The sequence below is a fragment of the Ursus maritimus genome, unplaced genomic scaffold (genome assembly GCF_017311325.1).
Source record: "Ursus maritimus isolate PB19 unplaced genomic scaffold, ASM1731132v1 scaffold_21, whole genome shotgun sequence".
In the NCBI taxonomy this organism is placed as follows: Eukaryota; Metazoa; Chordata; class Mammalia; order Carnivora; family Ursidae; genus Ursus; species Ursus maritimus.
The window spans coordinates 1,873,593-1,900,358 of NW_024424564.1; the positions used below are offsets into that span (position 1 = coordinate 1,873,593).

General features: G+C 55.4%; 1 protein-coding gene across 1 annotated transcript; it reads right to left on the reverse strand.

The window, feature by feature from the left end:
• Positions 1-2,999: 2,999 nt before the first annotated feature.
• Positions 3,000-26,311, reverse strand: CTDSP2 (CTD small phosphatase 2). Its single transcript, XM_040637200.1, has 8 exons — positions 25,934-26,311; positions 12,563-12,711; positions 10,477-10,515; positions 9,960-10,061; positions 9,350-9,406; positions 7,338-7,430; positions 7,029-7,214; positions 3,000-6,839 (listed from the first exon to the last, which is right to left on the reverse strand). The coding sequence occupies exons 1-8, from the start codon at positions 25,995-25,997 to the stop codon at positions 6,714-6,716; spliced, it is 816 nt and encodes a 271-aa protein (XP_040493134.1). The 5' UTR covers positions 25,998-26,311; the 3' UTR covers positions 3,000-6,713.
• Between the last annotated feature and the right edge of the window lie 455 nt (positions 26,312-26,766).

A 26,766-nucleotide genomic window follows, 5' to 3' on the forward strand; every position in this document is an offset into this window, starting at 1 on the left:
AGAAGGTCGGCTTCCCCCTTGCCACTTCCCTTGTCAAGAGCTCTGGTAATTGCCACGGTTATCTACTGAGGGGCCGATAAATATGGTAAACCTGTGTGGGTTCACTTTATATCATTTAATTCTTACAAGGTGAGTGTATTTTCATCTTACATCATAGGCGAGTTGAGGTTCAGAGAGGTTAAATAATTTTCCTGATGTCATACACTGGAGTGAAATCCGTATCTGGCCCTAAAACCTGTGCTTTTTGTCGCTTTGATGTCGTGTAACCCTTCCTGATCTTATCTGCCCTCAGTGGCACGCAGGAAGAAGAGCTGATGTCAGAGTCGTTCTGAGCTGAGCTGCCTTCTCTCATTCATCCCGTCCAGCTCTTCCCAGAGTCCTCCCTTGCCAGGTTCTGTGCGAGGTCAACTCTTTGACTTCCTCTTTGGGCTTTTACTTTCCAGACTTTCCTCTTTTAAGTAAACTGTCCTAAAACTCAAACAGCCCGTCTTGCTTTTGTCCTCTAATATATTCCCTGTGCCTCGCACAAGAGGGAAAGTAAAATGGCCAGTGGGGTGTGGGACAGTGTTTGGGAGCCGGCAGTGATGGGCGGGTGGCCGGTTCTGCCTGGGGGCGCCCCCCTTATCCCCTCCCACACAGACCCACAGGAGCCCGTGGCGGTGGTGCCGTGGCCGCCCACAAGGCCGGGCGGGAGAGGGAGGAAGCGGTGGAGAGGAGCGCGGGTGGACCGCCCCGTCTGTGTTCAGGGCGTGTCTAGGATTATCAAGTTACTTCCACACATCCACGCTCACGTAGCGGCTTTGTCATCAAAATGCCTTCCTGGTTCTTGCTCTCAAAGAGCTCGCACCACTCCGGCAATACCTATAACTGATGAATGCTCTCAAGAGGCAAAGGAAAAAAGATGTGCTTGGTGGATTTACATAAAGTAAAAAAAACAAAACCAAAACCAAAACCACGACCCACCCCGAAAAGGGCGGCGTGGAGTTCTGCTATCCGGAGGCATCGTGCACTTAGGCGGAGCACGTCTGGCCATTCCATCCCTGAGCTTTGGCGGATGAAGGCAGGTTTGGAGAGTTGGCGCCATGATCTAGCACGGCCTTTGGCTAAGCACAAAAAACCAGACTCCCTTTGTGTTGGGTTACAGCAAGACTGAAGCCGGCAGTGACTAGGAGCGGCCAGTGTTTGAGGATTTAATTTGATAACTCGGGCTGCCCCACCCTCCCCTGTGCCGCTCAGAACGGCCAGGAAATATTTGCTCAGGTTTTTTTCAGACCCTAGATTTCATTCATTAAAGGCAAATGCCGTGACCCAACTAGGGGAAGGGGACAAGGGCCAATGAATTCATTTCTCGAAAACTGAGAAGTTTCAACCTGGTAAAACCAAACCAACTGACATTAATGACAGCTGTGACTCTCAGAGGCCTAAAAGCGGTCCCATTTCCCAAGCAGGGACTTAGCGATCGATCGGGAAGGAGCTCACTCGGCCAAGGCCCCCCAACGAAGGAGAGGACATACTCACAGAAGGCACTGCCTACCACACTGGAACACCCAGAAAATGTGATGGCATTTGTGACACTGAAGTCCCCCAAAGCTCAGTTTCTCCCTCCCTCTTCCCCAAGTCCTTATTTATTCAGTGCTGCAGAAACCCTTGGGGTGGGGTGTGGTTTTGAAATTCCACAGTTCTGTGAATGGACCCCAAGCAGAGGAAGCCGGTTCTAACTTCTGCCTCGGTCCACACTGTCTTTCCGAGCTAGGCGAACGGGGCAGTCTCCTTATTTCCCAGCTTTTGAAACCATGCCCTATCTGTTCAGTGGTTTCTAAAAAGGGCCTTGACTGCTCAGCAGAAGTTTGCATCCTGGTTTAATCCTTTAAAAGCCTCATCCAAGAAAACAAAGGCACAGAAATTCCCATCTCCTCTTCTTTTCCTTTCTTCCCTGTTCAGCAGGATTGCTCTGCAGACGTGCACCCATCCACCAAGCCGACCTTACCTTGCCTTCTCTCCTGCTGGGTCTTCTGAGCAGCAGTTCTCCGACGCGAACCACAAGGCCGGCGGCGCCAGCTCCTGCTGCCTTAGTTTAGGAACGGCTGCACAGACACTGGGTTATATTTGCTTGTGTTTGCATCTTAACCTCATTTTCCCAATCCTGGCCAATCACCGCCAACCTAGCCCTGGGCTTGACTTATTCAAACCAGAGGGGAAGCTCTATCTGCTCCTATTCAAAACAGCAGAAACAAGAAGAGCGGACTTTTAAAGGCTTCTTTTCTCTTTTGACTCTGGCTCCACACCCTGATCTAATTGATTTTTTTAAAAGTGCATAGCCCATCAATAATGCAGGAAAGAGGGTGGGAGGATATGAAATTTGCCATATTGTAGATATGGATGCATTATGCTGATGACGGGAGGCAGGGGCCGGAGCTGCCCCAGAGTGCCTGGGATGTCTAGGCCGGCAAGTGCCTCCCTGAGAAGCTTCTGGACATTTTTCAGAGGGAGGGAAGTCCAGGAGAGGGGCCAGGAGTGTGTTGTATCAGGTCATCCTGTTTTGCTCCTTAGGGTTTCCCTTGGGGTCCATACAGCAGTCCAATCAAAATCTGAGTGCCTACTATGTGCCGAGAACCCTGCTGGGCTCTAAGTTCTAGGGATCCTGGTTTGGGAGAATCGGTAAGGGGCACAGAAGAATGAAGACTCCCAGTACTTCGGGGCTTCTGGTTTGTCCCCAGAAGTCAATAGGACACCGAGTATATGCTTATTAAGCACCTGGATGGCAATGGAGTTGGTTCCAAATGGGGGCAGAAGAGAGCTCATGGAGTCCAACTTCTGTAACCTTGAGCAGAAGCCCAGTCCGTGCTGAGTCCGCAGCTGGTCTCTGCCAGAGGCAACAGCTCGCCCAGCCTGGGTACGCCAGCTCTGTCCTGACACGAGGGGTGGCAAGGGAAGAGTGTGTGCCCAGAGACTGCCCAAATGAACGACAGCAGGTTGAGGAAGCAGCCCCCATTTCTGGATAGGTTTTTTAAACCTGCTTTTATTAATTAATTGTAAGTAATACAAATATTCCAAAAATATAAACAGACACTTAACGGCGTCCTATATTTCAAGTTTTTGAATACAACAAATGTATCAAACCATGAATCTGTAAGCAAGGTAGTCAGAGTCCCATAGCCCAGTCACAGTGGGAACAGGTCCCCTGCCCTCCGAATGGCATCTTGAGGGGGGAAGTGGCAGGACGTGGAATGTGTCAAACCGGGGATAACTATAAGCAAAGCTCATGGGGCCCAAAGAGGAGGGTCTGCTCCAGGGACAAGCCCTACAGCAGGGCATGGGACAGCAGGTCACATCCCTGCCTTCCCTCCTCTGCTTAAATGCAAGTATTTATCGGCATTAAAAAAAAAAAAAAAAGACAAAACCAATCCCAATTTACAAAAAATGACTGAGGAACAACAATGGTAACCAACTGAAGGCCTGGAGGGGAAAAGAGGTTTACCTTCCACAGACGCTTGGCCTGGCCAAGACATGGGATACGGGCCAGCCCTACGTGGGGGCTGCCCTCCTGAATGAGGCCTCAGGACCAGGGCAGGGGCGGCAGATCTGAATGGGATCCATCTCCCAGGGAATGACTGCCTTTATAGACTTCCCATGCTTTTAGCACAAAGATGCTTCTGGGCCACTGTTTAACAGAGGTGAGTTTATACACTTACAAAACGGTCAAAATCTTTGGGAGGCAGAAGAGAATTAAACAGAAGGTCCCGGGTTAACTGAAGGCGTATTTACTCAACCTCTCTAGAGAAAAGGCCCCACGGGCCTACAGAGTGTCCCCTCTACAATGTGCAGAGTGGAAACCCTTCCCTTGACCGTTTCCAGACTGGTCCTGTGTCCAAAGCTCCCCCTATGAGGGGGACACGAACATCAGGCTTTTGATTTAGAAGCCCAATCAGAGAGACACACTGTGTCCCTGAAGAGGCACCTTAAAGAACTGAAGCTGGCAGGTGGCAGAGTCTGGGCATGGCTTGAGTTGGGGCTGAGCAGGCACAGTGGCCTACTGCCTCCTGAGGACAGCCTCCAATGGGAAGGGCTGATGGGAAGCCCCAGAACAGATTCTGGGCTAACCTGCTTCCCTCCCAATCTTGCCCTCCTCCAAAACGGAGTCTGGCCAGATTCCTCCTAGGAGCAAGTTTGGCAATTATCACTCACCCCTAACACCTGTGAAACTGGAAACCAGACAGCAAAATAATGACTTCAGGCTGGCTCTGGTCCACACGGATGGACCCTGGTTAGGTTTATTTGGCCGAGTTCCTTCTCCGCCCAAGGCAGGAGAAGGGAGAAAGAGGGAATGATATTCCTGTCAAGGACCTGTAGTCAGGCAGGGCAGGGTTCTGATGGGAACAAGGCCTAGAGAGCAGGGGTTTCATGCAGCAGCAGCAGGGACACCCCCCAAGATATCCTGGTGGAAAGAGTCACAAGTCACACGCGGAGAATTTGGATGAGCCTGATAGGAAAGGGGGTGGGCAAAGTGTCTTCCTTCACTGGGAAAAACATGGGAGACCCAAAGGAGGGCAGAAAGGGTCCTAGAACTGGACCAGCTTAGAGCCTCTTATTGCTTATTTAGTCAGAAAAGCTTGGCTGGGCCCAGGTGGCAGATGTGGCCCAGAGGCTAACCCCTAGGGTGGGGCTTGGGAGAGAGGCCCCTTCCACAGCATTAGGATAGAGGCCTAGACAGGGCCTTAGGATCAGAAGCTCCCGCTTCCCCTCAGGAGGTATCGTTCCTGGCTAGCACTGGAGCCCTCTTCCTTTACCTGTAAAGCCCCGGGGCACCAGGGAACGATACTGGGGGAAATGACCACACGTGCTTCGGGGACTCTGTTCCACTTCTGTGACACCAGTGGGAAAGACAAGGCCATACGACCTTGGGACAAGGAGGGGAGGTGGTACCACAACGCTAGAGAAAGATGCCAGTCAGCCCACGGCCTCTCAGAACACCAAGCTGCTGCTCCGCCACCTGGTTTGCTCAAAACTGGCCAACTCCTCAGGCTGGACCCAGCGTGGGCACTGAAAAGGGTAATAGGGATGAGTCCTGAGTCGGGCGGAGTCCTCACACCTGAAGCAACTCACAAATGCTTTGTGACCCTTGCCGCCAGGGAACGCAGAGATGGGAGGGAGGGAGGAAGGGAGAAGAGGAGAGAACCCCAGGAGGGAGGGAGGGAGGGAGGAAGGGCGAAGAGGAGCGAACCCCAACCAGCCCCAGGGAAGGCCACGATTAAGGCAGTGATGCTGGGGTGGGGCTCCCTTTTGGGGGGGGCCCTTGTGCTCCCAATTACAGCAGCACGTCCCCTTTTCCATTCTCAGGAAACTTCCATTTTGTGGCGATTTTTTAAAGCATTCCCTACTAAGAAACTCCGAAAGCCAGAGACCCGCAAAGCGCACGTGTGTGAAGGGCTCGCTTACACCTGTTACCGGAGGCAGACGGCATGCGCATTAGGGTGGCGACGAAATGATGAGCGCCCCACTCCCTCAGCCCAGGAGAAGCAGGAATGTCTCTGAGGCCCTGGAGCAAAAAAGCAATCAGCCCAGGAGGGACAAGACAGGAGCAGAGAGCGAGAGACCTAGGCCAGGCCCTGGGGGAAGACACAACGGGAAAGAGCCCTGCCCAAGAAACAGGAGGGGCTGGGCTCAGAGTGCCCTTCCCAGACTTTGGAGCAGAAGTCCTCGCACCAGCACCAGCAGAGAATCCCTGAAGAGCAGCAGACTGAGGGACACGGTCCCATGCTCAGCTGATCTACAAGCCAAGGGGACACACACATTCATGGTTTGGGGGTTTTCCTCCTCCCTGCACCCCTAGGGCCTCCCACATTCATCTCAGGCCCAGGACTGCAACTTTGTCAGAAACAAACAGGCCCAACACTCCGTGTTTAGAAAGAGAATTTTAAAACAGAGTCAGAAGAACGGAAATGTTGTTTGTCCTCTTCCAGGGCACAGAGAAGACCTCCTTCCCCGCAGGTTCAAGACTGTGGCCAGGTGATGAGGAAGGCAGGCTGCGCCCAAGCCTTGGGGAGACACAGAAAGGGCCCATGCCAGGCACTCGGCTGGAGGCAAGTGCAGCCCTCAGACCACAGGACTTGATGGCCGCTGGGGCTACTGGTTCTGGAAACAAGTTTTCATCTTTCCAGAAATGTGGTCTTTCTGTCTGCAGTAGCTGGCTGGAGAAAGGTTTCAGAAACGTGTGCCTGGGACACCTGAAGGCAGCCTCTGATTCGCCCTTTCTCCTTGGCATGACCCCTGTAACACTGAGGAAAGGCCATGGGTTTGGCAATAGAGCCTTCAAAGTCTTCATCCCTACTGAGCTCAAGGGCTCTCAGGGTGACCGGAGAGGAGGCAGACTAACTTGGGGAGTCTCAATCTTTCAGTTTCTCCCTCAACCTGAATACTTATATCCTGGGGCCACAGTTCAGGGTGAGACACACAGACACAGACACACACACACACAGACACACACACACACACTCACATTTGGGAACCCGACTCAGGGAGCAGGCAGCTCTGGGTGTCGTTGGTCTGGTACGTGCCCACTTCGCATCTATCCTGTCCTAAAGCCCCTTGCGATCACGTCCTTTCCAGGCCCCATTTGGGGAGATGCCGCGGCTTCTGCTCCGTCAGGCTGAGCATAAAGGCACAGTGGAGGGGAGTCCCCTACTGGGATGGCCATTGCTCGGAAGCAGGGAAGGCTAAGGGGCCCGCAGCTGCCCAAGGCTGGTGTAGACGTCCTCTGCTCCGCTCAACTCCTCAAAGATCGGGATCAGGTTCAGCAGCTCAGTGTCCGCCATGTCATCAAACCAAGACTGCACGGGCACCTGGCACAGGGAAAAGGCAGCGTCACTCTGCCTGCCAGTGCTTCCCTCCCTTGGCCCAGAGCCCCAGGAGGCTGGCCGGGGCAGCTGGGTGGTACGCTCCTCTGGAGAAGCCTGGATTCCACTGCCCACTCCCTTCCCCCCGCGGGGCAGGGGCTCCCCGGTGCTGCAGCGTGTGTCTGGACCACTCACCGCATTCTCCGGGTGGAAGATGTAAGAGGCGGGAGAGTTGTCCAGAATGAGGGTCTTCCTCAGGTCCCTTCCCAGGCGGCTGAGGTCCTTGACATAGCAGCCCTGGTGGAACACGCAGGACTCCCGGAACAGGCGGGCCCGGAACACGCCACACCTGTCCAGCAGATCCGTCACTGGGTCGGCGTACTAGGAGCAGAGAGGATGCTTTTGTCCGGATGCAGTCCTGGCTCCCCCGGCGGCCTCTGCCGGGCCCCCCACGCAGCGCCGCGGCCGCTCTTGCTTCCTTACCCCCGGCCCGCCCTCAGGTACCTTGGCCAGGCTGGCAGTGAAGAGCACACATTCAAAGAGTTCCCCCATTCGTCTCAGGAACTCATCCACGTAAGGCCTCTTGAGCACATACACCTGAGGAAAAGCAGAGAGGCCTGTTGGAGGCACCCCCGTGAGGGGGAGACACACAGCAGGGGTCACCGTCCCCACTTCCACAGAGTGGCCAGCAGGGTCGCACCTTACTGTCGGGCCCCTACACCCTGGAAACCTTCTGCCCCACAGACAGGGACACTGCTATCACCTCCTCACCAGGCTTCTGCGGGCTTGGCGGCCCAACCGTGACCCAGCTAAGGAAGAAACGCACACGCCTACGTCCCAGAAGCCATCTTGGTTTCAGGCGGCGAACCATCAGCTGCCTCCAGAAACAAGTAATCAAGAATAGGCCTCACAGACGGAAACAGCCTATCCTGGATTACTTGAATCCAGCCACAGCCTCTGTGGGAGCTTCCTGTCCTTGGCTCTGGCGGGACAGTGTCTAGGTCACCATCAGGCAAGGTCGCAGACACTCGTGAAACCTCACGCCCTCACACGGCTTCTCTGAAATGCGCCGGGGTCAGACACCCTGTACGTCTTGCTCTCGTGCCCCACCGTTTGTGCCTGCCCAGTCAGCCACCCCTAACACTCATGCCCGCCTCTCCCAATCTTGCACATTTTGGCCTCAAAGGTTCGTCGGCTACATGGCCTTCACCGCTCTGCATTCTATTGCCTCCCTGCCTCCAGGATCTTCCCCTCTCAGCCAGCCTCGATGCCACGAGAAGCATTCCTTCAAAACTCGTTATCCACGTCACTCCCTGCTCAACAACACATGCCTGCCATGCCTCTCTCTCCCTGGAGGTGGCCTGAACGGGCCACCAACTCTCCAGGCCCCTTGTGGCTCTGCAGCAGAAACCCTCTGCTCCGAGGAGCCACGACTTGGCTCCCTTGCCTGTGCCACTGCTTCCACCTCTAACAGGTCCCTCCCTCCTCCTGGCTGTTCCTCAAGCTTGGCATCCTGTCCCCACTCTGCTGAAAACCCGCCTTCTGCTGTAGCCGCCCCCCAATTTTAATCTCAGCCCTTTCTCATGGGGCAGGCTTCTCCCTGTCAACCAGGAGTTCACTGGCATATCCGCCCGTGTGCAAATATGCCTTCCTCTCCCCTCTGCAGGTTTTGTGCACCTCCAGCACCTCGGCCGGATGTGAAGGGCAGCCTGGTTCTGAGCAGGGGCGGTGCTGGGCCTGATGTCGCCTCAGACGGGAGGCCGGTGGTGTTGGGGACGAAAGCTTCAAAGGGACACAGGGTAGTGGTGACTCCTCAGGGAAGCCTCAATCCCCACATTCCCTACAAGGCAGTCTTCTATCCCAGCAGGCCATGCGAACGGTACCGGGACTAACGAGGCATTGTTCCTGCCGGTCCCCGCCTCTCAGGCCGGCTGGCAAGGCCAGCACTCGGAGTAAATGCTTTTTCACTATCAACACTGCATGACCATGGACTGAGCAGGTTACGCAGGGCCAGAGCCTGAGCTTACTAGGATTTAAATGCTCTCTGATAGCATTTACTGGGGCAGAATCCAGGGCAGGGACCTACAGGGAGGGGAGGTGGAGACGCTTCACAGAAGATGAGATGCCAGGGGGAGGAGGAAATTCCCTGGCTAGATGGAGTGGGTGGGCACAGGGAGGAGAGAAGACAGGCAGAGACCCCAGCTCTTCAGGATTAGAGAAAACGCAATCATTTAACATCGCTGGCCACTGCGGCTAGGAGGTGGTGTTCAGTAAATGACAGCTATTACTCTTAATGAGTAATATTTAGTTTTAAACAGCTTGGCTGTAAAGCGAAAGATCACGACAGCTAGAGGGGGACGAGAGGTTGAATTGTTTTTAAGATCAGAAAGCCCTGAGCGCGAGAGGAACCAATAAAGGAGAGGCGGAAGTGGCAGGAGAGGGCCCCACTGACGGAGCGCATCGGGGGTGGGGAGCCCGATGCCTCTGGGCTGGCTGTGGCCTGGCGGGCAGCTCACCTGATGAGTGGTCCCCTCAATCTCTACAGGCACTATGAAGTCGGCATTGTTGATCGGCTGGAAGGCGGAGAAGTTAATGAGGTCAACACGGTGGGAAGGAGACAAGAAGCCCCTGCCACGGCCACCGCACTGTCCCCTGGGAAGGCTGGGAAGGAACAGATCTCAGAGACTCCAGGAAGCTCTTCCCACCATCCCACTAAGGAGCACAATATCCCCTCCTCGTTTTCCCTACTTACTGCCACCCCCAATTCTACCTGAACTGCGAGAGTTTCAGGGCCCTCCTGAATTAACAGACATCCTGACAGAATGGAGGGAGACAAGGTCCAAGGCGGATTCAAACCCTCTCACAGGCCTGCCCTGTCCAGAGCCCTGGCAGCTCTCTGGGCTACATGACTAGGGGCAGACGAAGACTGTGGGCAGTTTCTGGGGTGAGCAGGGATTCCTACTCCACATTCTTCAGTGTGGCCTCTGAGCACCTGTGACGCCAGCGTGGCCAAAATGCCAGCGGCCCCCAGCCCGCCCCGAGCTTCAGGCTGCCCTTGAGCACCTGCACTCAGGCACGCAAGACAGCTGGAGATGCGCGTAGGAACAACTCCAGGTGTGCGACTACCTTAAAGGAGCTATGCACAAGGGTTTCATCCAAGTCGATGACCACGCAGATCCTTCCTTGATCTTCCTCTGTCACCTCTGGGAGCAGGCAGGTCCCCGGGATCTGAAACCAGAGCCAGACTGCTGAGGTCTGCCACCAAGAAAGCCCAAGTGTTCTCCTCAGTAGAATTCTGGGAAGGGCCGGGGTCATCGCAAGACATAGAAGACCCCCAGCTTCATCCCAGAAGAGGCACCCTTTGAAGACCAAGAGGCAGAGAAAGAGAGTTGGCTCCTCAGCTCCTGCCCCCCATTGGACTATGAAATGATCTGCACGCTGAGATGCAGGCCAGGACTGGTATGGGATGGAGGTCAGCTATCCCCCCAAATTCGAACTCCTTGCACCTAGTGGGCCCTCGGCAAATATCTGGGACAAACAGCTTCCCAAGGCAGCGCCGGCCAGGCACAGAAGAATGAGGGCATCACCTGACGTGATCACAGGTCTGGGGCTTCTGAACACGTACCCTGTCTGATTCACATACCTGATAAAATTGGTACTGAAGACAGTGGAGCAGATCCGACTGTGGGAGAAAAGGAGGCAGTCAGTGTCCACCAGGCAACGCCGTCCTAGCTTAAGCCCACTGCTACTGCCTCAGGCCCAGAGGGTCATTTTCTCTGCAAAACCCCAGCCCCCTGGAAGGTTCTGACATAAAAGAATGACCTTTTTTTTTTTTTAAGTAAGCTCTACCCCCAATGTGGGGCTTGAACTCATGACCCTGAGCTCCAGAGTCTCATGCTCTACTGATTGAGCCAGCCCCCAAAGTGACTTTTCCTCTTTAGCTGGACAGGAAAGGGGAAACACCGGGGCTGCCTTTCAACATCAGGTTTGATGAAGGATGGAGAAGGCAGTGTCTCTGTTCTCAGCTGCCACTGCCTCTCTGTCGGCCAAACTGAGGGACAGGGAACTCCAGTAGCTGACGCAGGGACATGGAATCCGAGGCAGAACCAAAGTCGGAACCCTCCTCTGGGGCGCCTGGCTGGCTCAGTCGCTTAAGTGTTGGCCTTCGGCTCACATCACGATCCCGGGGTCCTAGGATGGAGCCCTGCACCGGGCTCCCTGCTCAGCGGGGAGCCTGCTTCTCCCTCTGCCTGCCGTTCCCCCCTGCTTGTGCTTGTGCGCTCTCTCCGGCAAATAAATACAATCTTTATTTTTTTTTGTTTAAGATTTTACTTTTATTTATTTGAGAGAGGGCGAGAGAGAGTGAGAAACAGCACCAGAGGGGAGAGGGTCGGAGGGAGAGGCAGGCTCCCCGCTGAGCCGGGAGCCCGATGTGAGACTTAATCCCAGGACCCTGGGATCATGACCTGAGCCGAAGGCAGACGCTTAACCGCTGACCCACCCAGGCGCCCCCCTAAATAAAATCTTAAAAAAAAAAAAAAAAAAATCGGAACTCCTCACTGTGGTGTGTTTTCTATATACTCTTTTGCGGGGGTACAAACTGGGGGAGGGTGCTGAGCCCCTATAAAACATCACGTACGCCAACGTGAACCCACTCTGTGAGTCCTAAAACGTGAGCGGAAGTGGAGTACAGAGAGGTCAGAAGGCTTCCCTGGCCTTCTGCTAGTAATAAAAATGTTAGGGTTGTAAAAGTGATGTGTGTTCTTAAGGGAAACCCTGCAGAAAGATGGAAATCCTAGCGTTTAGAAAAACGGAACGTTGGCATATTAGTGTATTTCCTTCAAGTCCATTTTAGCAGCTTCCCCCCCATAATATGTAATTTCACATTCTGCTTTTCAACTTCATGTTGCAATCAATACTTTTCCGTGTTATCGTGAACTTCGTAAAAACCAACTGCTAAGCAATACCGTCATATTGCACTTTATTTACCGGTTTCCCCCTACTGGATAATGCGCTGACACACGTGTTCAGCCTCGTTTGAGAGAGAAAAAGGATAGCTAGACCTTGGGGTTTCTGAAAGAAGTAACCAATGGCACTGGGTGCAGATGGGGTTTTGGTCTGGGCTGCCCCCACCCTTGAAATACCAGACGTACCTTTTGCTCACTGTGAGGCTCAAAGACACCCACACATTTTCCAACGGCCCCCCAGGACAGAAGAGAGGGCTGGAAGAGGGTATCGAGAGAGTGGCAGAATTTTAATTTCTTGCTTCCCGGGAAGTCCCGTACTTGGAAGACAGCTTTGCACAGTACACAACCAACAACCAACACAGAGCTTGGAGCTCAGACTCTCACTATTTATTAGCCGTTAACTCTTCAGGGGCTACACAGACCCTCCAGGTCTCAGTTTCCAGGTGTGTAAGTGGGACTATTCTGTGAACCTCCCTGCAGGGCTGCTATTTGTATCCCATGAGACAATACACGCAAAGCGCCTTGCACAGTTCCTGGAACCTGGAAGGGTCTGGCCCACAGGGGCCCTCGGAAACTACACGGAGAGCCACACGGCCCATATCACAATGGGAGCCGGCAGAAAGGAGATGGACGGTGACAGAAAGGACAGAGGAGGGGCCTGTGAGACTTCAACTTCAGGGCAGACTACCTTGCCCACGTGCCACTGCTGCAGGGCCCCCACAGCAGCCCCTCCTTGCCAACACACCACCCTCCTCTAGCTACCTTGGCAATGGTGTTGGCTTCCTCCTTGTACGCGGAGAGCTCAGTGGAGGAGCTTGACTGACCAACATGCTGGGCGCGGAAACAGCAGAAAAAAGCCTTGAAGATGTTCCGTCCACGAGGTTTCTTAGGAGAGGACTTGGAGACCAGGCCTAGAGCAGAGGAAACGAGGAGGCGTTAGCTACAGGGCCACTCTGGCCACAGGTACCCTGTGCCCACCTCCCGCCCACCTGTAAGCCCCACCAGGGCACACAGCACGTGCTTGGCAGACCACCAAATACAGTCCACGGTGAAGGGCGCCGCTGTATTCCAACATCTCTCTAAAGCAGGAATGGCAGCAATCACCACTCTCTGGTTTGGGAAATGAAGAGGCAGAGAAGGGGCGAGGCAAAGATGGGGCCAGGTATAGAATCCAGGGGTCCCACCACTCTGGTAGCAGCACGTTGAGGGTCCCCTCAACAGTAAAAGTTACCAAGGCCAAAAGCCCCTCTGACCAGCCCTGGTTGGTTCTCTTCTTCGCAGAACCAGCTCTTCTAGACAAGGGAGACACCTAGGCCCCTTCAAGTTAGTGCAGCTGCGGTTCTGTTCGGGGTCAGCTTCCCCAGGTGCTGGGTCAGCGGCAGCAGAGCTGAGGCCAGGCCGGGGACAAGAGATGAGAAAACAGAAGAGGCTACACTCCCCTCCACTTCCCTGGCCGCTGTCCTTCCTCCTCTCTCCCCTCACAGGTGTGAGGCCTGACCTGTACACCAAAGGCATGCCAACCCCTTGGGAAACACACCAGGCGCTGGGGTCTAGACCGATGGCCGGGCTTCTAGACTGCAGCTGCTCATTCCTGCCTTGGTAATTCAGGCTTTGGAAATACAAAGCCATTCGAATAGGAGGCTTGGAAAAGCAGCCCCAGAGAAGCCAGGCTGATACAAGCAGCTATGGCCGTTACAGGATCAACCAGATACAGACTTCAGAATATCTTTCAAGTGCCTTTTGCTTTTACAGGAACTGTAAACTGTTCAGAACAGTTCTGGCAACTGTTGACCAAGAGTACGGAGGAACGACGGGGACTGTGGCCAGGAGGTGGCGCCACGTAACTGCCGCCAGAGCGGTCCCCAGCCACAGGTCTCTCCGCCGGGGCGGGAGGGGCCTGAGGCTTAAGCTCAGCCCATCTCACCTTACAACACGGGGCTAACTACTGTGCAGGAAACAGAAAATAAATCTGGAAACACCTGTCTCTGTGGGGGTTAAACAGGCAAACAGAATGTGGCACCAAGGACGGCTTGCCCTGAGTTGTCCCCTTTAGGAAGGCAAGGGGGAGGCAATGTGGCAGCACCCACCCAGAAGCAAGGCAGGGCTCAGTCCGAGCACAGAGGCCCTTGCAAAGGTGGTGAGAGGGTCATTTAACACCCAGGTGCAGGCTGCCTGTACCCCTGCAGTGGAGGAGAGAAAACCACACTCTGTTCGCCATGACCAGGGGAGGGACTGGCCGCGGAGCGGCAGTCAGTCAAGTGGCAGGCAGCAGCGCCCAGGGCTTCCTGCAGGTGCCGTATGGCCCGCAGTCAATTCGGGGCCGGGGACGCCAGCGGACGCTGACACAAAGCTCCGAGACCCACGCCGCACCATCGCTTTTCCTTTGGTTTATGGTTGCTTCACGCAGAACCACAATCACAGGCTTAACCCGGGCACGGAGCCTTTCTTAAGAGGCCACACAGCCCGGGCCTCTCCTGAAGAGAGGCCGTCAAGAACGCACTCAGCATCCTAGCGACAGCCGCTGTGAAGGCTAAGTAATCCTGAGAGGCAGGGGGGTGAAAGGGGCAGCGGGGGGCCACACAGAGGCCTCCTGGTGCCACTGCGGGAGGCCCAACAGGCAGGGGCCCTTCGCCTTCCACACAGCTTGGTGGGCGGGGGGAGGGGCTCCTCAGCTTGGCTGGGACTCAGCAGGGGACGAAGGTCTTCTCACAAACACAATGTAACCAGGCAGCTCCTGGGCCTCAGAGACCACAAATGCCTTGACCTTGGGGGCAGGTGCTCGGAGCAGAGCACAGAGCTGTGGCGCCTGCGGAGGGTACCCTGGGCCCACAGCAGCAAGGTCAACACTCCACATGTCCCTCTCTTGGGGCCCCACTTCCCACAGCCCTTCTCCAGGCTGTCTGTCCTCCTTACCTTTATGGACACTGCCTCTGAGACCCCACCACGGCCTCTTTGGCCTCCCCTCAGCACGGCTGCCTGCTGATGGGGCCTGCAAAGCTCCTGGAGGAGTACGTTCCCCAGCCTCTGGGCCTGTGTACAGCAGGGGCTCAGCGACTGTGATGGGCTGAGAGAGTGACTCTGAGAACTCCGGGCCCTGTCACTTCTACAGAGTCGGGGCCCAGGGAAGCCTTCACTGGTGTGCAACAACCCAGAAGAGGCAGGAACAGAAAAGCATCCTTTATTTTTATTTTTTTAAAGATTTTATTTATTTATTCGACAGAGATAGAGACAGCCAGCGAGAGAGGGAACACAAGCAGGGGAGTGGGAGAGGAAGAAGCAGGCTCATAGTGGAGGAGCCTGATGTGGGGCTCGATCCCACAACGCCGGGATCACGCCCTGAGCCAAAGGCAGATGCTTAACCGCTGTGCCACCCAGGCGCCCCAGAAAAGCATCCTTTATGAGACGACACGAAGGTGGGCACCAAAGGAGCTGAGCACCTGTGGCAAGCGACTTAAGTCTTTCTGGGCCTCAGTCACGTTTACTGGGAACTGATGCTGTGCCAGGCCTGTGTCAGAACACTTGACATCATTACCTCATTTAATCCCCACTACAGACCCATTTTACAGAAGGGAAACTGAAGCAGAGAGGTTAGCCACTTGCTCGAGGTCACAAAGGTAGTAGGACAGCAGAGGCAGGACTGGAACCCAGATCTGCCTTAACCCAGAGCCAGAGCTCTTACCCACTACCCACTCTGACAGGCTCAGGGGCATCATGTATATTTATTCCTACAACACCAGGGAGGTGGTGGGGCGTTCTCAGTCTCTTAGAATGTTTGCTCTACTCCTCTCTAGGCTAGGAGGGCAAAGGATTAGTTTGGGGCCCAGCCCTTTTCTTTCTTAGCTGCCCTCTTGCGCAGACTATGAAAGGTGCAAGGGATAAAACAGTACAGGCTCTGGGATTCCACTCCACGGCTTGCTTCACCCCCATCCCAGCCCTGCGCCTGCTCTGACTGATAGACACCTCTGGGAAATCAAGAGGACAATGGGGGAGGGGGAAGGGTAGGGGCTGGAACAGGAGCTCTGGACCAAGACCTGCTTTGTTCAGTGGGTTTAAGGATGAGGGGAACACTCATGAGAGTGGGATCTGAAACTTGTGTCAAAGAGCCCTTCAAAGGGCTCCTTTCAGCCAGCACTCAGTATTGTGTCCCTGGCAGCCAGGTGCAGGCCACCCCAACCCCTCCGTGTAGGATGGGGAGGACACTGGCCCCCCTCCCAGGACAGGAACACCAGGCACAAGAGGATTTACAGGCCCTTGGGGATTTTGTGGTACACGGTCTCCCAACCAGGAAGGGCAGGGTTCCACTGGGTGCCATGTAGCCCCACAACCAGCTGCTTTCCCTCCCTCACTCCTCCTGCTACCCGCGCTTTGGGGACGCCCCTCCTCTCCTGCCCAGCTGCTGATATGCACCTGCTCTCTCTGCTCCAAACATCTGGTCTGGGGCCGAGTGTCAGAGAGGACCAGCACAGACTGAACGAGGGGAGCTGTGGCTCAAGAAGAAAGTGAGCAGGCGGCGGAGAACAAGGAAGCTCCCTGCTGCAAGATTTCCTACCAAGGCAGGCTGTGAAGAGGAGGGGCAACATGGGAGGTACCGCTCTGAGGATCCCCTGGGCTGGGGGCCTGACTTCGACACGCAGCCTCTTTGAGCCTTGGTTTCCTCATCCACGACTTGGGATAACACCAAGACCTCACTCCTGAATGGAGGGATAAACAAAACTGGCCGTTTGCACAGTAATGTGCTGTGCAAACTCTAAAGCTAAGCGCTGTGCTCGTCTGAATTATCTAAGGGCAGATGACCGCTAGTTAGCAACCCCGGACCTCACTGTAGGAGGCCAGCAACAGGAAATCCAGGCCCTCCCGCCCCCAGCAGGTGACTGAAGCTCAAGAACAGGAGAGGTGAGAAAGGGGCCAAAGAACTCTGGTCACGAGCAGGTTTCAGAAAGTCAAAACCCCTACACTACTTCCAAGCCCCCGAGGCAAGTTGCTCTCCAGCTTGCAAACACCCCTGCTAACAGCCTGCAAATCACAGCAAAGCAGGTGAGGCTGTTCCACTTGAGATGAACAGTGCCCTCTCCCCTTCTGTCTACCACCGCTGCCCCCAAGAAGCACCCGATGGGGACGCCGCTCAGCTGGTGCGCGTACAGGTCTGCAAGCGCGCACACGCATGCGCATACACGCACACGCGCACTCACACCCCCCACACAGACGGAGACTGGCTTTGCCAGGACAACACTATTTTTAACCTTCTTCTGAAGGTCAGGTTCAGATATCACTGTTGCCAACAACACAGCTTCGTGTCCCAGCAAAGGAACTCCTCACACATCCGCCTGGGAGCCGGCAGAAGGCAAGCTCTCAGGCAATCGGATTTGAACAAGCCCATTCACGTAGAAGGATGCTTTCTCGGTTCCCTCAGAAGTACTTCCTTCCCCACCATTTCCCATCCCCCCATAGCAAAGGATTAGTCTGGCTATCACTATAAAATGGCCTCTCTGAGGGGCCTCCCTCCCCTCAGCTATTGGAGGAAGGAGAGTATTTGGAGCATTTCCGGCCCTTCTTGGCCAGCTGCCTGGGCCCTGCAGCCAAGACACGTCTGACTGGGGCTCCCCACAGAGAGGAGTCCTCCCAGGTCCACAGCAAGGGGCATCTGGGCCTTGGCTAAGGACAGGCCCTAAAGTGCCAGGTGGACGGAAGGGCTCCTTGGACCAGCAGGTGAGTCAGCAGGGGAACATGAGGCTGAGGGATGCCTAGACATCCCCCACGCAGAAAAGACTGGAAACAATGGGAAGGGTATACCAGTGCCCACAATGCCCAAGTGCTGACACTTCTCTTCAGGTGGCAAGGCAGACAGGGCCTCACTCAGCTCAGCACCAGCTCCCAAAACTCCAACGGCAGCTGTGAATCTGAGAGCGCGGACTTTTAAAAGTAGTTTTAGCCATGCTGTTTAGCTCACACCAGCACATTCTATACTGGGGCCCTCCCTGCGGCCAGCATTCAGGCTGTTTTACTCATGCCTCGTCTCCTGACAGTCCCCCCTTCTCTGGGCAGGAGGGCTCCTTCATCTCCCTTTCTTCTCAGACAGGAAGGCTTTTCTCAGTCCTAGGTCCTAAATGCCGCCTGTGGGGTGGGGGAGCAGGGTTACAGGTCACTAGCTACCTGCCTCCTGCCCTTTCCCTGTCCCCTCAGCAAGCTGGTCACTGATCTCAACGCAGGGCCTCAATGTTAGGGATGTTCCCTCAAGAAGGACTGCTCTGGGAGCAGGGGATTCCTGGCAACTTCTGAAACAAGATCAAGTTATACAACATTATACAAGTTATTGCCAAAACACCCTCCCAGGTCACTCTAACATACTTTAAAGTCCTACTTCAGGTTACCTGGGTGGCACACCTGGTTAAGTGACAGACTCTTGGTTTCAGCTCAGGTCATGATCTCAGGGTGCTGAGATCAAGCCCCATGTCAGCCTGATGCTCAGCATAGAGTCAGCTTAAGATTCTCTCCCTCTGCCCCTCCTGCTTGTTCTCTCTTTCTCAAATAAATAAATCTTAAAAAAAAAAAAAGCCCAAACGGGGCTCCCCAAAGCAGCAACAGGTCCTGGACGAGGGAGGGAGGGGCTGTTTCCTCACACAAGTGTCAGCAGCAGGCCTGGCCCCCAGCCCCACGCCGGAGGGCTCTCAGTGGATGTCAGGAAGTGATCGATGGCCCACAGAGGCAGCTGAGACAGCCCAGAGCTTCCATCCAGGAGAACCCGAAGGGCTGGATCCTGTTCCTGCCTCTGTGGGAGGCCTCGCCCCATGCATGCCAGCGGGGGCAGAGATGTCACTGTGGGGGCCTGGAAACCACACCTGCCCACCCGAGCCTCCCTCTCCCCAGGAGGAGGTGCGGAGCAGGCCCCTTCGGGAGGCTGGGCGGCTAAGAGAAACCTGCCAGGCAGGACACGAACGCCTTCATGCTGGCTGTTTCAGCCCTTGCTCTGGCTCTCTGGCTGACTCCTGGAATGCTGGATTTGGTGGAAAGCCATGAAGATTCCAGTACCTCTTTCCCCTCCAGCTATGTAAGCCCGCTTTTGGGGACAGATGCACGAGTGCGACGCAGAAAAAGCAGTGAAGGCACACAACAAAGGGACCCTCAAGCACCTCTCCCCCAACCAGTGAACAATATAGTGGTTACACAAAGCACCACGGACTTGGCTTTAAGTCCTGGCTCTGCTTATATAAGGTGTGTGGCCTTGGGCCTCAGTCTCTTCACCTGTGAAGTGGGAAGACTAACACTACCTACTCCACAGAGCTATGAGAACTATAAGGAGCTGAGGGTATGTCCTGGCTCTAATGTCAACTGCTAGTCATTAACTGCAAGGTACTTTCATAACCTAATCTCAGTCTCAATCTCAAAATGTTCACACTGGAGGAGACCATAGAGATTTCTTCTCATTCCAGAGGTCACACAGAGGTAGTGGCATGGCCAAGCCTGGAAACTGGCCTTTTCTGGGACTCCACAAAAACCAATCACAGTCTGTCTCTGTCACACACACACACTGTCTCTCTCTCCCCCATTCTCACTGAGGTTGGCCAACCAGTTCCTTCTTCCTCCAGTGGCTGGCCTCTGCAGAAGGACTGGAAGGAATCCACCAGGGAGACTGCCTTACTTCCATGGAAACTCACCTGCTCCTGCCACACCCCTCAGCTTCACCTGGGCTCAGCCAACCAGTCTAGGTGTGTCCACTTGACGAAGCACTGAGGCAGAAGTCAAGAAACCCAGCTCTCGCCCCACTTCAGCCTCTCCAACAGCTCTGTGGTCTCGCCTAAGGCACAACCTTTCTGAGGCTCAGTTTCCTCACAGGTCAACGGAAAAAGGTCTACACTACAGGGTCTTATAAGGTGGCTTCAGGTTACCTTAAAAAGTGGGGCTGCACAAAGCAAATGAAAGGCCGTGCGGGTCACAGGTAGCGCTTGACCTGGAGTCTGAGTCCTGGCTGACACTAACCAGCCATGTAGCCTCGGACAAGGGGCTTCAGCTCTAAGCTGAGGTTTTCCTCATCTGTGAAGCAGAGATTAATTCCGATCTCACACGTCAGTAGGCGGATTAAGTGAGATACTAGATGTAAAAAGCTGGGAACGGTATCTGGCCCATGGTAAGTGCTGTATAGTCCGTGGTCGTCACTGGGTGAGAACCATTACTCTGTTCGCACTCAGAAAACTTTAGGGCTCCCCTTTAGGACCCACAGGACCTTTAACAAACAGCAAAACTGGATCCCTCCAGGGCACTCTTCCTGCTCAGGGCTAAGCAGGCAGTTGGGGCCACTGCTGTGTTTACCTGGCTCTTCTCCAGGGACACTTGTCAGAATCATAGGGAGCATTTGGAACACACACATGCCTGGCCCACCTGCTCATGCTCTGATTCGGCAGGACCCAGGTGGGATCTGTATTTTTAGTAAGTGTCACAGGAGATCCTGATGTGTGTCCCTGGCTGAGGGCCAATGCCTAAAGGTTGCCAGTGGTCCCTGACTAACCCTTCCAGGACTGGAGAGTGATTCAGCCAATGTCCCCTTGGTCCCTTTCCCCACCATATCTCACTGGCTCAGTGTTTCCGCACGTCCCAGGGGATTCGTACCCTAGGGTTTGATGTTCCCTCTAGGAGTACTTGCTCTCTCTATCACTGAGTTAAAAGACCCAAGCCTGGGGTCTTCTCCTACAGGCTTCTGTTCCTGTGAAGGAGGGGCCCCAGCCCCATTCTACTACGGGAACAGAAGAGCTGGGACCTACCACACTGGGAAGACATTTCCAAAGGCCTGTGTTAGGTGATTTGCGCCTTCCAATGAATCCGCTTGGCTCTCACTGGGAATGGGGCCACACTTGTTCCTTGAGAACAGTGCAGGTGGGGAAGAGCAAATTATACAGGATGCAAAAGCTATTCACACGTTAAAAAAAAAGGTACAGAATAAAAAGGGAGTAAGAGCAAAGTCTGATTTTTAGGGGGCGGAGGGGAGGACTAGGAGCACCTAGGAAGGGAAAGGAAGTGTCAGGAGGGCTACTCAGAGATCAGGTTCAAGGATAACCCCTAGAATAGCTGACCCATAAAACAGGACATACACAGCTCCTGCCTAGAGGGAAGTGGGTGCTCCCTGGAGTACGCGTTCTGTAACGACAGCCCTGGAGCAGGCACACGGACCCGAAAGGGCTGGGCACTTTGCTGGACAAAGAAACCCTGTTGTAGTTGGCCTCTGGTCCAGAGAGGCTTCCAGTTCTAAGTCAATTTCTCCACTTTGATTTCTACCAGTTCCTTCGGAAGAGGTACATGTTAATGAGCTTATCTACATCCCAGTTGGGAACCGTGCCTCCATTTCAGAAGAGGGAGGGGATCGTGTCAGGGCCACACCCAGCCCCATGACCCCAAGACAAGTGAGTTAATTCTGTGCTTCGCAAGCAGGCTGGCCCGAGACAGGATGAAAAGCAATTTAATGCTGCTTTTCTGCTTTCTCGATGTTGTACCCCAAAACCACAGCAGCAAAGACACCGCTTAAGAACATCTATTACTCTTCACAACCCCAGTTTTTCATTTCTCTCCTTGTTACTAGAATTCCCTAAAAGAAATGTGAATCTCACTGGGTCCATTAACTCTCAAAGCAAATGCAGCCAGGGCGAGAACGCAGCACACAGTTGTCTCAAGTGTTCATTATATCCATTTCTGAGAGGCTGAGCAACTGCTTGAAGGTTTCGACTTCAGAGACTCTTCACAGAAGGTGCATGGCCCCCTGGCCTCCTCCCACCCCCAGATGCCCAGGCGCCAGGCAGAGCGGCAAATGCCCCAAGGCACACGCTGCTTGCATTAGTGCAGATAAAATCCCATCCCAAGTCACACCGGCACAAAGAAGGGGTCTGTGCAGCAAGGCTTTTGCGAGCTTCGGAGGCTGATCCTTCCAGAAGGCCCAAGCCCCCACATCAGTGTCCCCTCTGACCCCCAGCCACCTGTCTTTAACAATAAAACCCACATGACCCCGTGCTGTTTGCACCGTGTCCTTGGGGGAAAGGAGGAGGAGCGGTGGTCTAGCTGTGTAAAAAAGAAGGACATTAGCATTTCTCAATCACCTCCTAAGTACTAAGTATTACAGAAGTGTAAATATCTATATTCCTATTTTACAGATAAGTCACTCCCAACACTAAAATGATTTGTGAAGTCTCACTGTGAATAGGAAAAGTAGGGATGTGTACTCAGGCCTGAAGCGACTAACTTTTCCTCCTGGAACAATTCTTTGAAGTAACAATGAACACTTCAACTGCGGCCAGGCCTGGCCCTCCACCCCTTCCCATTTCACCCAATCAAACACCAAACTTCCCAAGATGGGAATAAAAGACACTAGCCTAAATGACCCAGAAGCCGGCAGGAAGAAGGCCCAGGAGGAAGAGGAAGGGATACACACCTGTGCGTGAAGCTGTATACATTTATATGCTGTCTGTCCTGTCCCTTCCCGTACCCTGCTATCGTTTAACTCCCCACGGAAGGCAGCAGGGCTCCTCGGCTAGACGAGCGACTGCTACAGGAGTCACCCCTGCGACAAAGTCCGCGACCCTAACGGATGGTGCCCGCGAGGATGAACCGGCCTCTGCACTGGCCTGGCCGAGAGCTCTGCAAGTGGGAGGCAGCCGCAGAGGCTCCTGCCTGGGGCGGTGGGAAGTTGCCCGGGGTCTTCCCGAGGGAGCAAACCCAGCGTCTCCGGCACCACCCAGGCCCTACCCCATTCCGAGATGGAGGACAAACTCCAAAGGAGCCTTGGGGGAGCCTCAGAGCCCCCGAGAGGCCGAGGCTGAGCTTGGGCAGGGACAGGAGAGGAGCCCAAGCCTAAACCCGCACCCGGGGCCCCCCAAGAGCCACTGAGGAAGCAAGCCCCAACAGCACCTGCTCTGCGCTAGCAACCGTGCTGAAAGGGGCTTGAGCTTCTTCATGAGAGAGTAAGGCAGAATTTCTCCGTCATGGGGAGAAAGCGAGAGCTAGAAATACGCGCCATCGCCCTGATTCGGAGGGATGGTCAGCTACTCGCACCTGCGCAGTTTCACGTGTGAGAAGACGACTCCCCGCGTCCTCGCCTCTCCCTGACAGAAGGGTCATCAGGTCTCATGGAAAACAAGAAAGGCCCTGACTCCCCCGCAGGACCTGTGGGTCACAGTGAGCTCGGAAGGAGGCTGCCTCCACCCTCTCCTCTCCCACTGGGAGTTATGGGTTGGTCCAGTTTTCTCGAGCTTTCCCCCATCTAACTCCAAAGCGCATGGCACAACCTCCCAGCAACGGGGCTACACCCTTGCGTGAGGCTTAATAAATGGCTATTCTCTGGCCAAACTGATACTAACTTTTCTTTTCTACTTTTGATGTTACACACAAGCCTGTCCTCGCTGTACCAGGAAGCCATTTCACCCATCTGTCTGGGAAGATGATCCAATTTTGGTCCTTTTATCATCAATACTTTCAGCAACTTTGTTCTATTTTCCTTACTGTAATTACTTTTGAATCATCAACACACCCAGCCAGCCTTCAAGCTCCAAGAACTGAATGCTAAGAAGGAAAAAGAAAAAACCAACAAAAACAACAACCCTGCAATGGCAAACAACTTCACTAAAACGCCACCCAAGCTGGGAGCAATTTGTTCTTTTTTTCTAGAAATTAACTTATTAATAAACTGCATCACACCCCCTTCCCCTTTTTCCAAAGGGAGACAGGGCAGAGAGATGGGATGATGGGGAGGTGGGGGGGGGGTGCAGGCAGCAAGGAACTCCTGAAGGAGATCATTAAAACATCTATTCCCCACCCCCGCTTAAAAGAAACAACAAACAAATAAACAAAACAAACAAACAAAAAAAAAACGATGCAGGATTTGTAAATAATGAGAGACTCAGAAAGTTGGCTTGCTGGTTGCTGGGTGCCCAAGCAGCCCAGGAAAATAGTACGTCTTCTCCGGAACGCAGTCAAATTACATGGAGAGAGAGACCCATGGCTGCTGGCTTGAAAATTCAGATTCCTCCAGGGATAAGTCTGAAGGACAAACCACACACAAAAAAGAAAACAAAACACGTAACTCCCAGAAAATCCAACCAACATGAGCACCTGAACACTGTCAAGAAGTCAGCTGCTCTGCTTCCTGCTGTCACCTCTTCTGTTCCCTGCCCTCGTGGCTGAAACTTGCCGCTCTGATGTAAGACGCCCCTTCAGCAGTCCTGCTCTCTCACTCCTGGTGTGAGTCCCTCACCAGGAAGGCACCCTCTGGAGCCTCTGCGGGAGGAGGACCAGAGCAGGCAAGCACAGGATGGTTCTTCCCACGTGTCACTAACAGGGACCCCTCTGGAATCCTTCCACACCCAAATCTCTTCACTTCTGGCTACCTCCTGGAGTCCTTTCCTGGGATGAGACTGGGAACAGGCCGGAGTGAAGTTCTCAACACAGAACGCCTCCCCCCTTCAGGCTTCAGCACAGCTGGGCAGCCAGCAGAGGTGAAGTGAAGCTGCCCCTGGGGTCACACAGCCTTGTTAGTGATGCAGCCAGAAAGGCAGGGCACAGGGAGCAGGGGCTTTCTGGGGGTTGGGATCTGATTAGGCTCTCCCCCTCCCCAGGGCAAGCTTATTTAAGGAAGGACAAGCCACGCAGGAAGTATACACTGCCCCCCCAACCCATTCCACTCCAGAAATCAGCTTGCCCCTAGGCAAGTTGGGGAGCTACTTGGGACTGTGAACCCCAGGAATAAGTGAGCTGCTGACTAATGTTTCCAAATAGGGGGATGTGGGCGATAGTGAGGACGGGCAACGGGCCCCCCACCGGGGTCTAGGCCTCAATATATTCAAATGCAGTACTGGCCCTGCACGTCCTATTCTGGGTGGTCCAGGGAAGGGCAGGAACGCTCGGGATTTGGTACGAAGAGCGTGCTCTCCCCAGTCGCAGGGCCAGGTGGCCCCAGTCGGGGGAAGTTTTCCAGAACAAAACCCCAAAAACCAAAACAAACAAAAACACAACAAAAAACCCGACTCTAGTCCTTACTCCCCAAAGAAATTCTGTCCGCTATTTTAGACACATTCTTCAAGGTTCGAGGAGGAACGTGGGGGAGGAGAAAAAAGAGTTTCGGGGCTTCGAGTGATCAAACTAAGAGAGATTCCACCCTCCGGCCGCGACCTTTCCCCGCCCTCGCGAGAGGCCTCGGCCTCACCCCGCTCCCGTCCCCAAGACCACCCCAGAGAGGGCCCGAGACCCCCTAGCGTCTCCACTTGACCCTCAGGAAGGCGGGGGCCGCGAGCTGCTGCCCACGGAGAACTCGCACTTTTTCGCTGCGCGATTCAGAAACACGTCGGGGTCTGATGCCATCCGGCGAATTATGTAACCAGGGACACCGCTCCCAGGCTAAACAAACGCCGCTGTGTGTGAGCAGCCGCGGCCCCGGGGAAGCGCACCGGGGCAGGGAGGGGCTCCGGCCGGGCCTCGGGGTCCGGCCCAAAGGCTCAGCGAACGCGGCAGGAGGGAGCCGGGCCAGAGCGCCGCGCCGCCGAGGTCCCGGGCCCCGCGCAGGGCCGCGGGCGGGCCTGTCGGGTCCCGCAGGCTCGGCCCCTCCCCCACCGCGGCCGCCCCCGCCTCCGGGCGGTGAACTTGGTCCCAAGTCCCGCAGGACGCCGTCACCGCCCGCTGCCAGAGCGACCTCGGACTTGGGGGGGGGGCGCTGGGAAGGGCTGGATTCCAGTTCCGGCTCCATTCCAGCTCGGGACCCCTCCGTCCTCCTCCCCACCCCTCTCCCCGTGGCCCTGGGGCGGCTGCGCGCCATCGTGTGGGAAAGTGACGACCCCACCTCCCAACTCAGGAGGGGGACAGACGCGGGTGACTCGCGCTTCGAGCGCTACTCTTCAGTCTCTCCGTGCGGGGGGAGGGGGTGCAGGACGGGGTGACAGCTGCGCGATGACGCCCCTCCCCCTCGGGCGCCAGCAGCCCGGGCCCCGCGCAGCCCCAACGGGAGTCTGAGTGCGGACAGAGACGCGGGGGCGGATGGAATAGAGAGTCGGGTCGGAATCGCCGGCTCTAATCCCCGGGAGGTCAGGGACCCAGACTCGGGTTCCGGGGTGTGCTAACCCCCCACTCGGCCGGGGGCGACGCAAAGTTTTGGGAAGTTGCTGCCCCTACCTTGCTTGGTGAGCACCAGGGCGTCTTCCCTCCGCGCCTGGGTGATGATGGAGCCGTGTTCCATCTAACAATCCCGCGGGCCCGGGCTGGCTGGGCGGGAGGACCGGCGGGCGCGCAGGCTGAGCTGGGCTGGGGGGCCTGGGCGGGGGCCCGCTCCGGCTCCGGCTCCCGAGACTCGGACTCCCACAGCTGTTCACATCCCTGCTCTCGTTTCCTCCCTGGGCCGGGAAGGGAGGCGGCCTGTACGGAGGGCAGGCGGCCCGGGCAGCGGCTTCCCCGGGTGCCCCCGGCCCCGATCCCCCGGCAGCAGCTCCGGGCTCCTCAGTTTGGGTCCAACATGGAGAATCCGGAGCGAAAACAAGAGGAGGAAATGGGACACGGGGCGGTTTCCAGGCTCCCCCCTCCCCTCCGTACTCCGGATAAACAACCCGCGGCTGCAGCGCCCACCCCCGCGCGCCTCCCGGCTGCGGACCCGGCCTCTCCACGGCCCGCCAGCGCCTCCCTCTCCAGAGCACCGTCCTAGGCCCCAGGACCCTCCACTCGTGAGCGGCCGGGGCTGCGGAACATCCGGAGCTTTGCTATTTTGTTACGAAAAAAGCGAATCCCCGAGGGGGGTGGGGTGGCGGGCGGGCAGGCTGGCGGGGGAGACTTGAAACCGCTCCGGCGCTCCGATTGGCCCTCTCGGAGAAAAGGGGCGTGGCCCCTCCTTACTATGCGGTGCGAGGACCCAACAACATTCCAGTCGCTACGGCCACGCCCCCGGGCCACTCCCCCCTCGCCCGGCTGAGGCCTCCCAGTCTCCTCGGCCACACCCCCTTCCCAACTACTTAAAA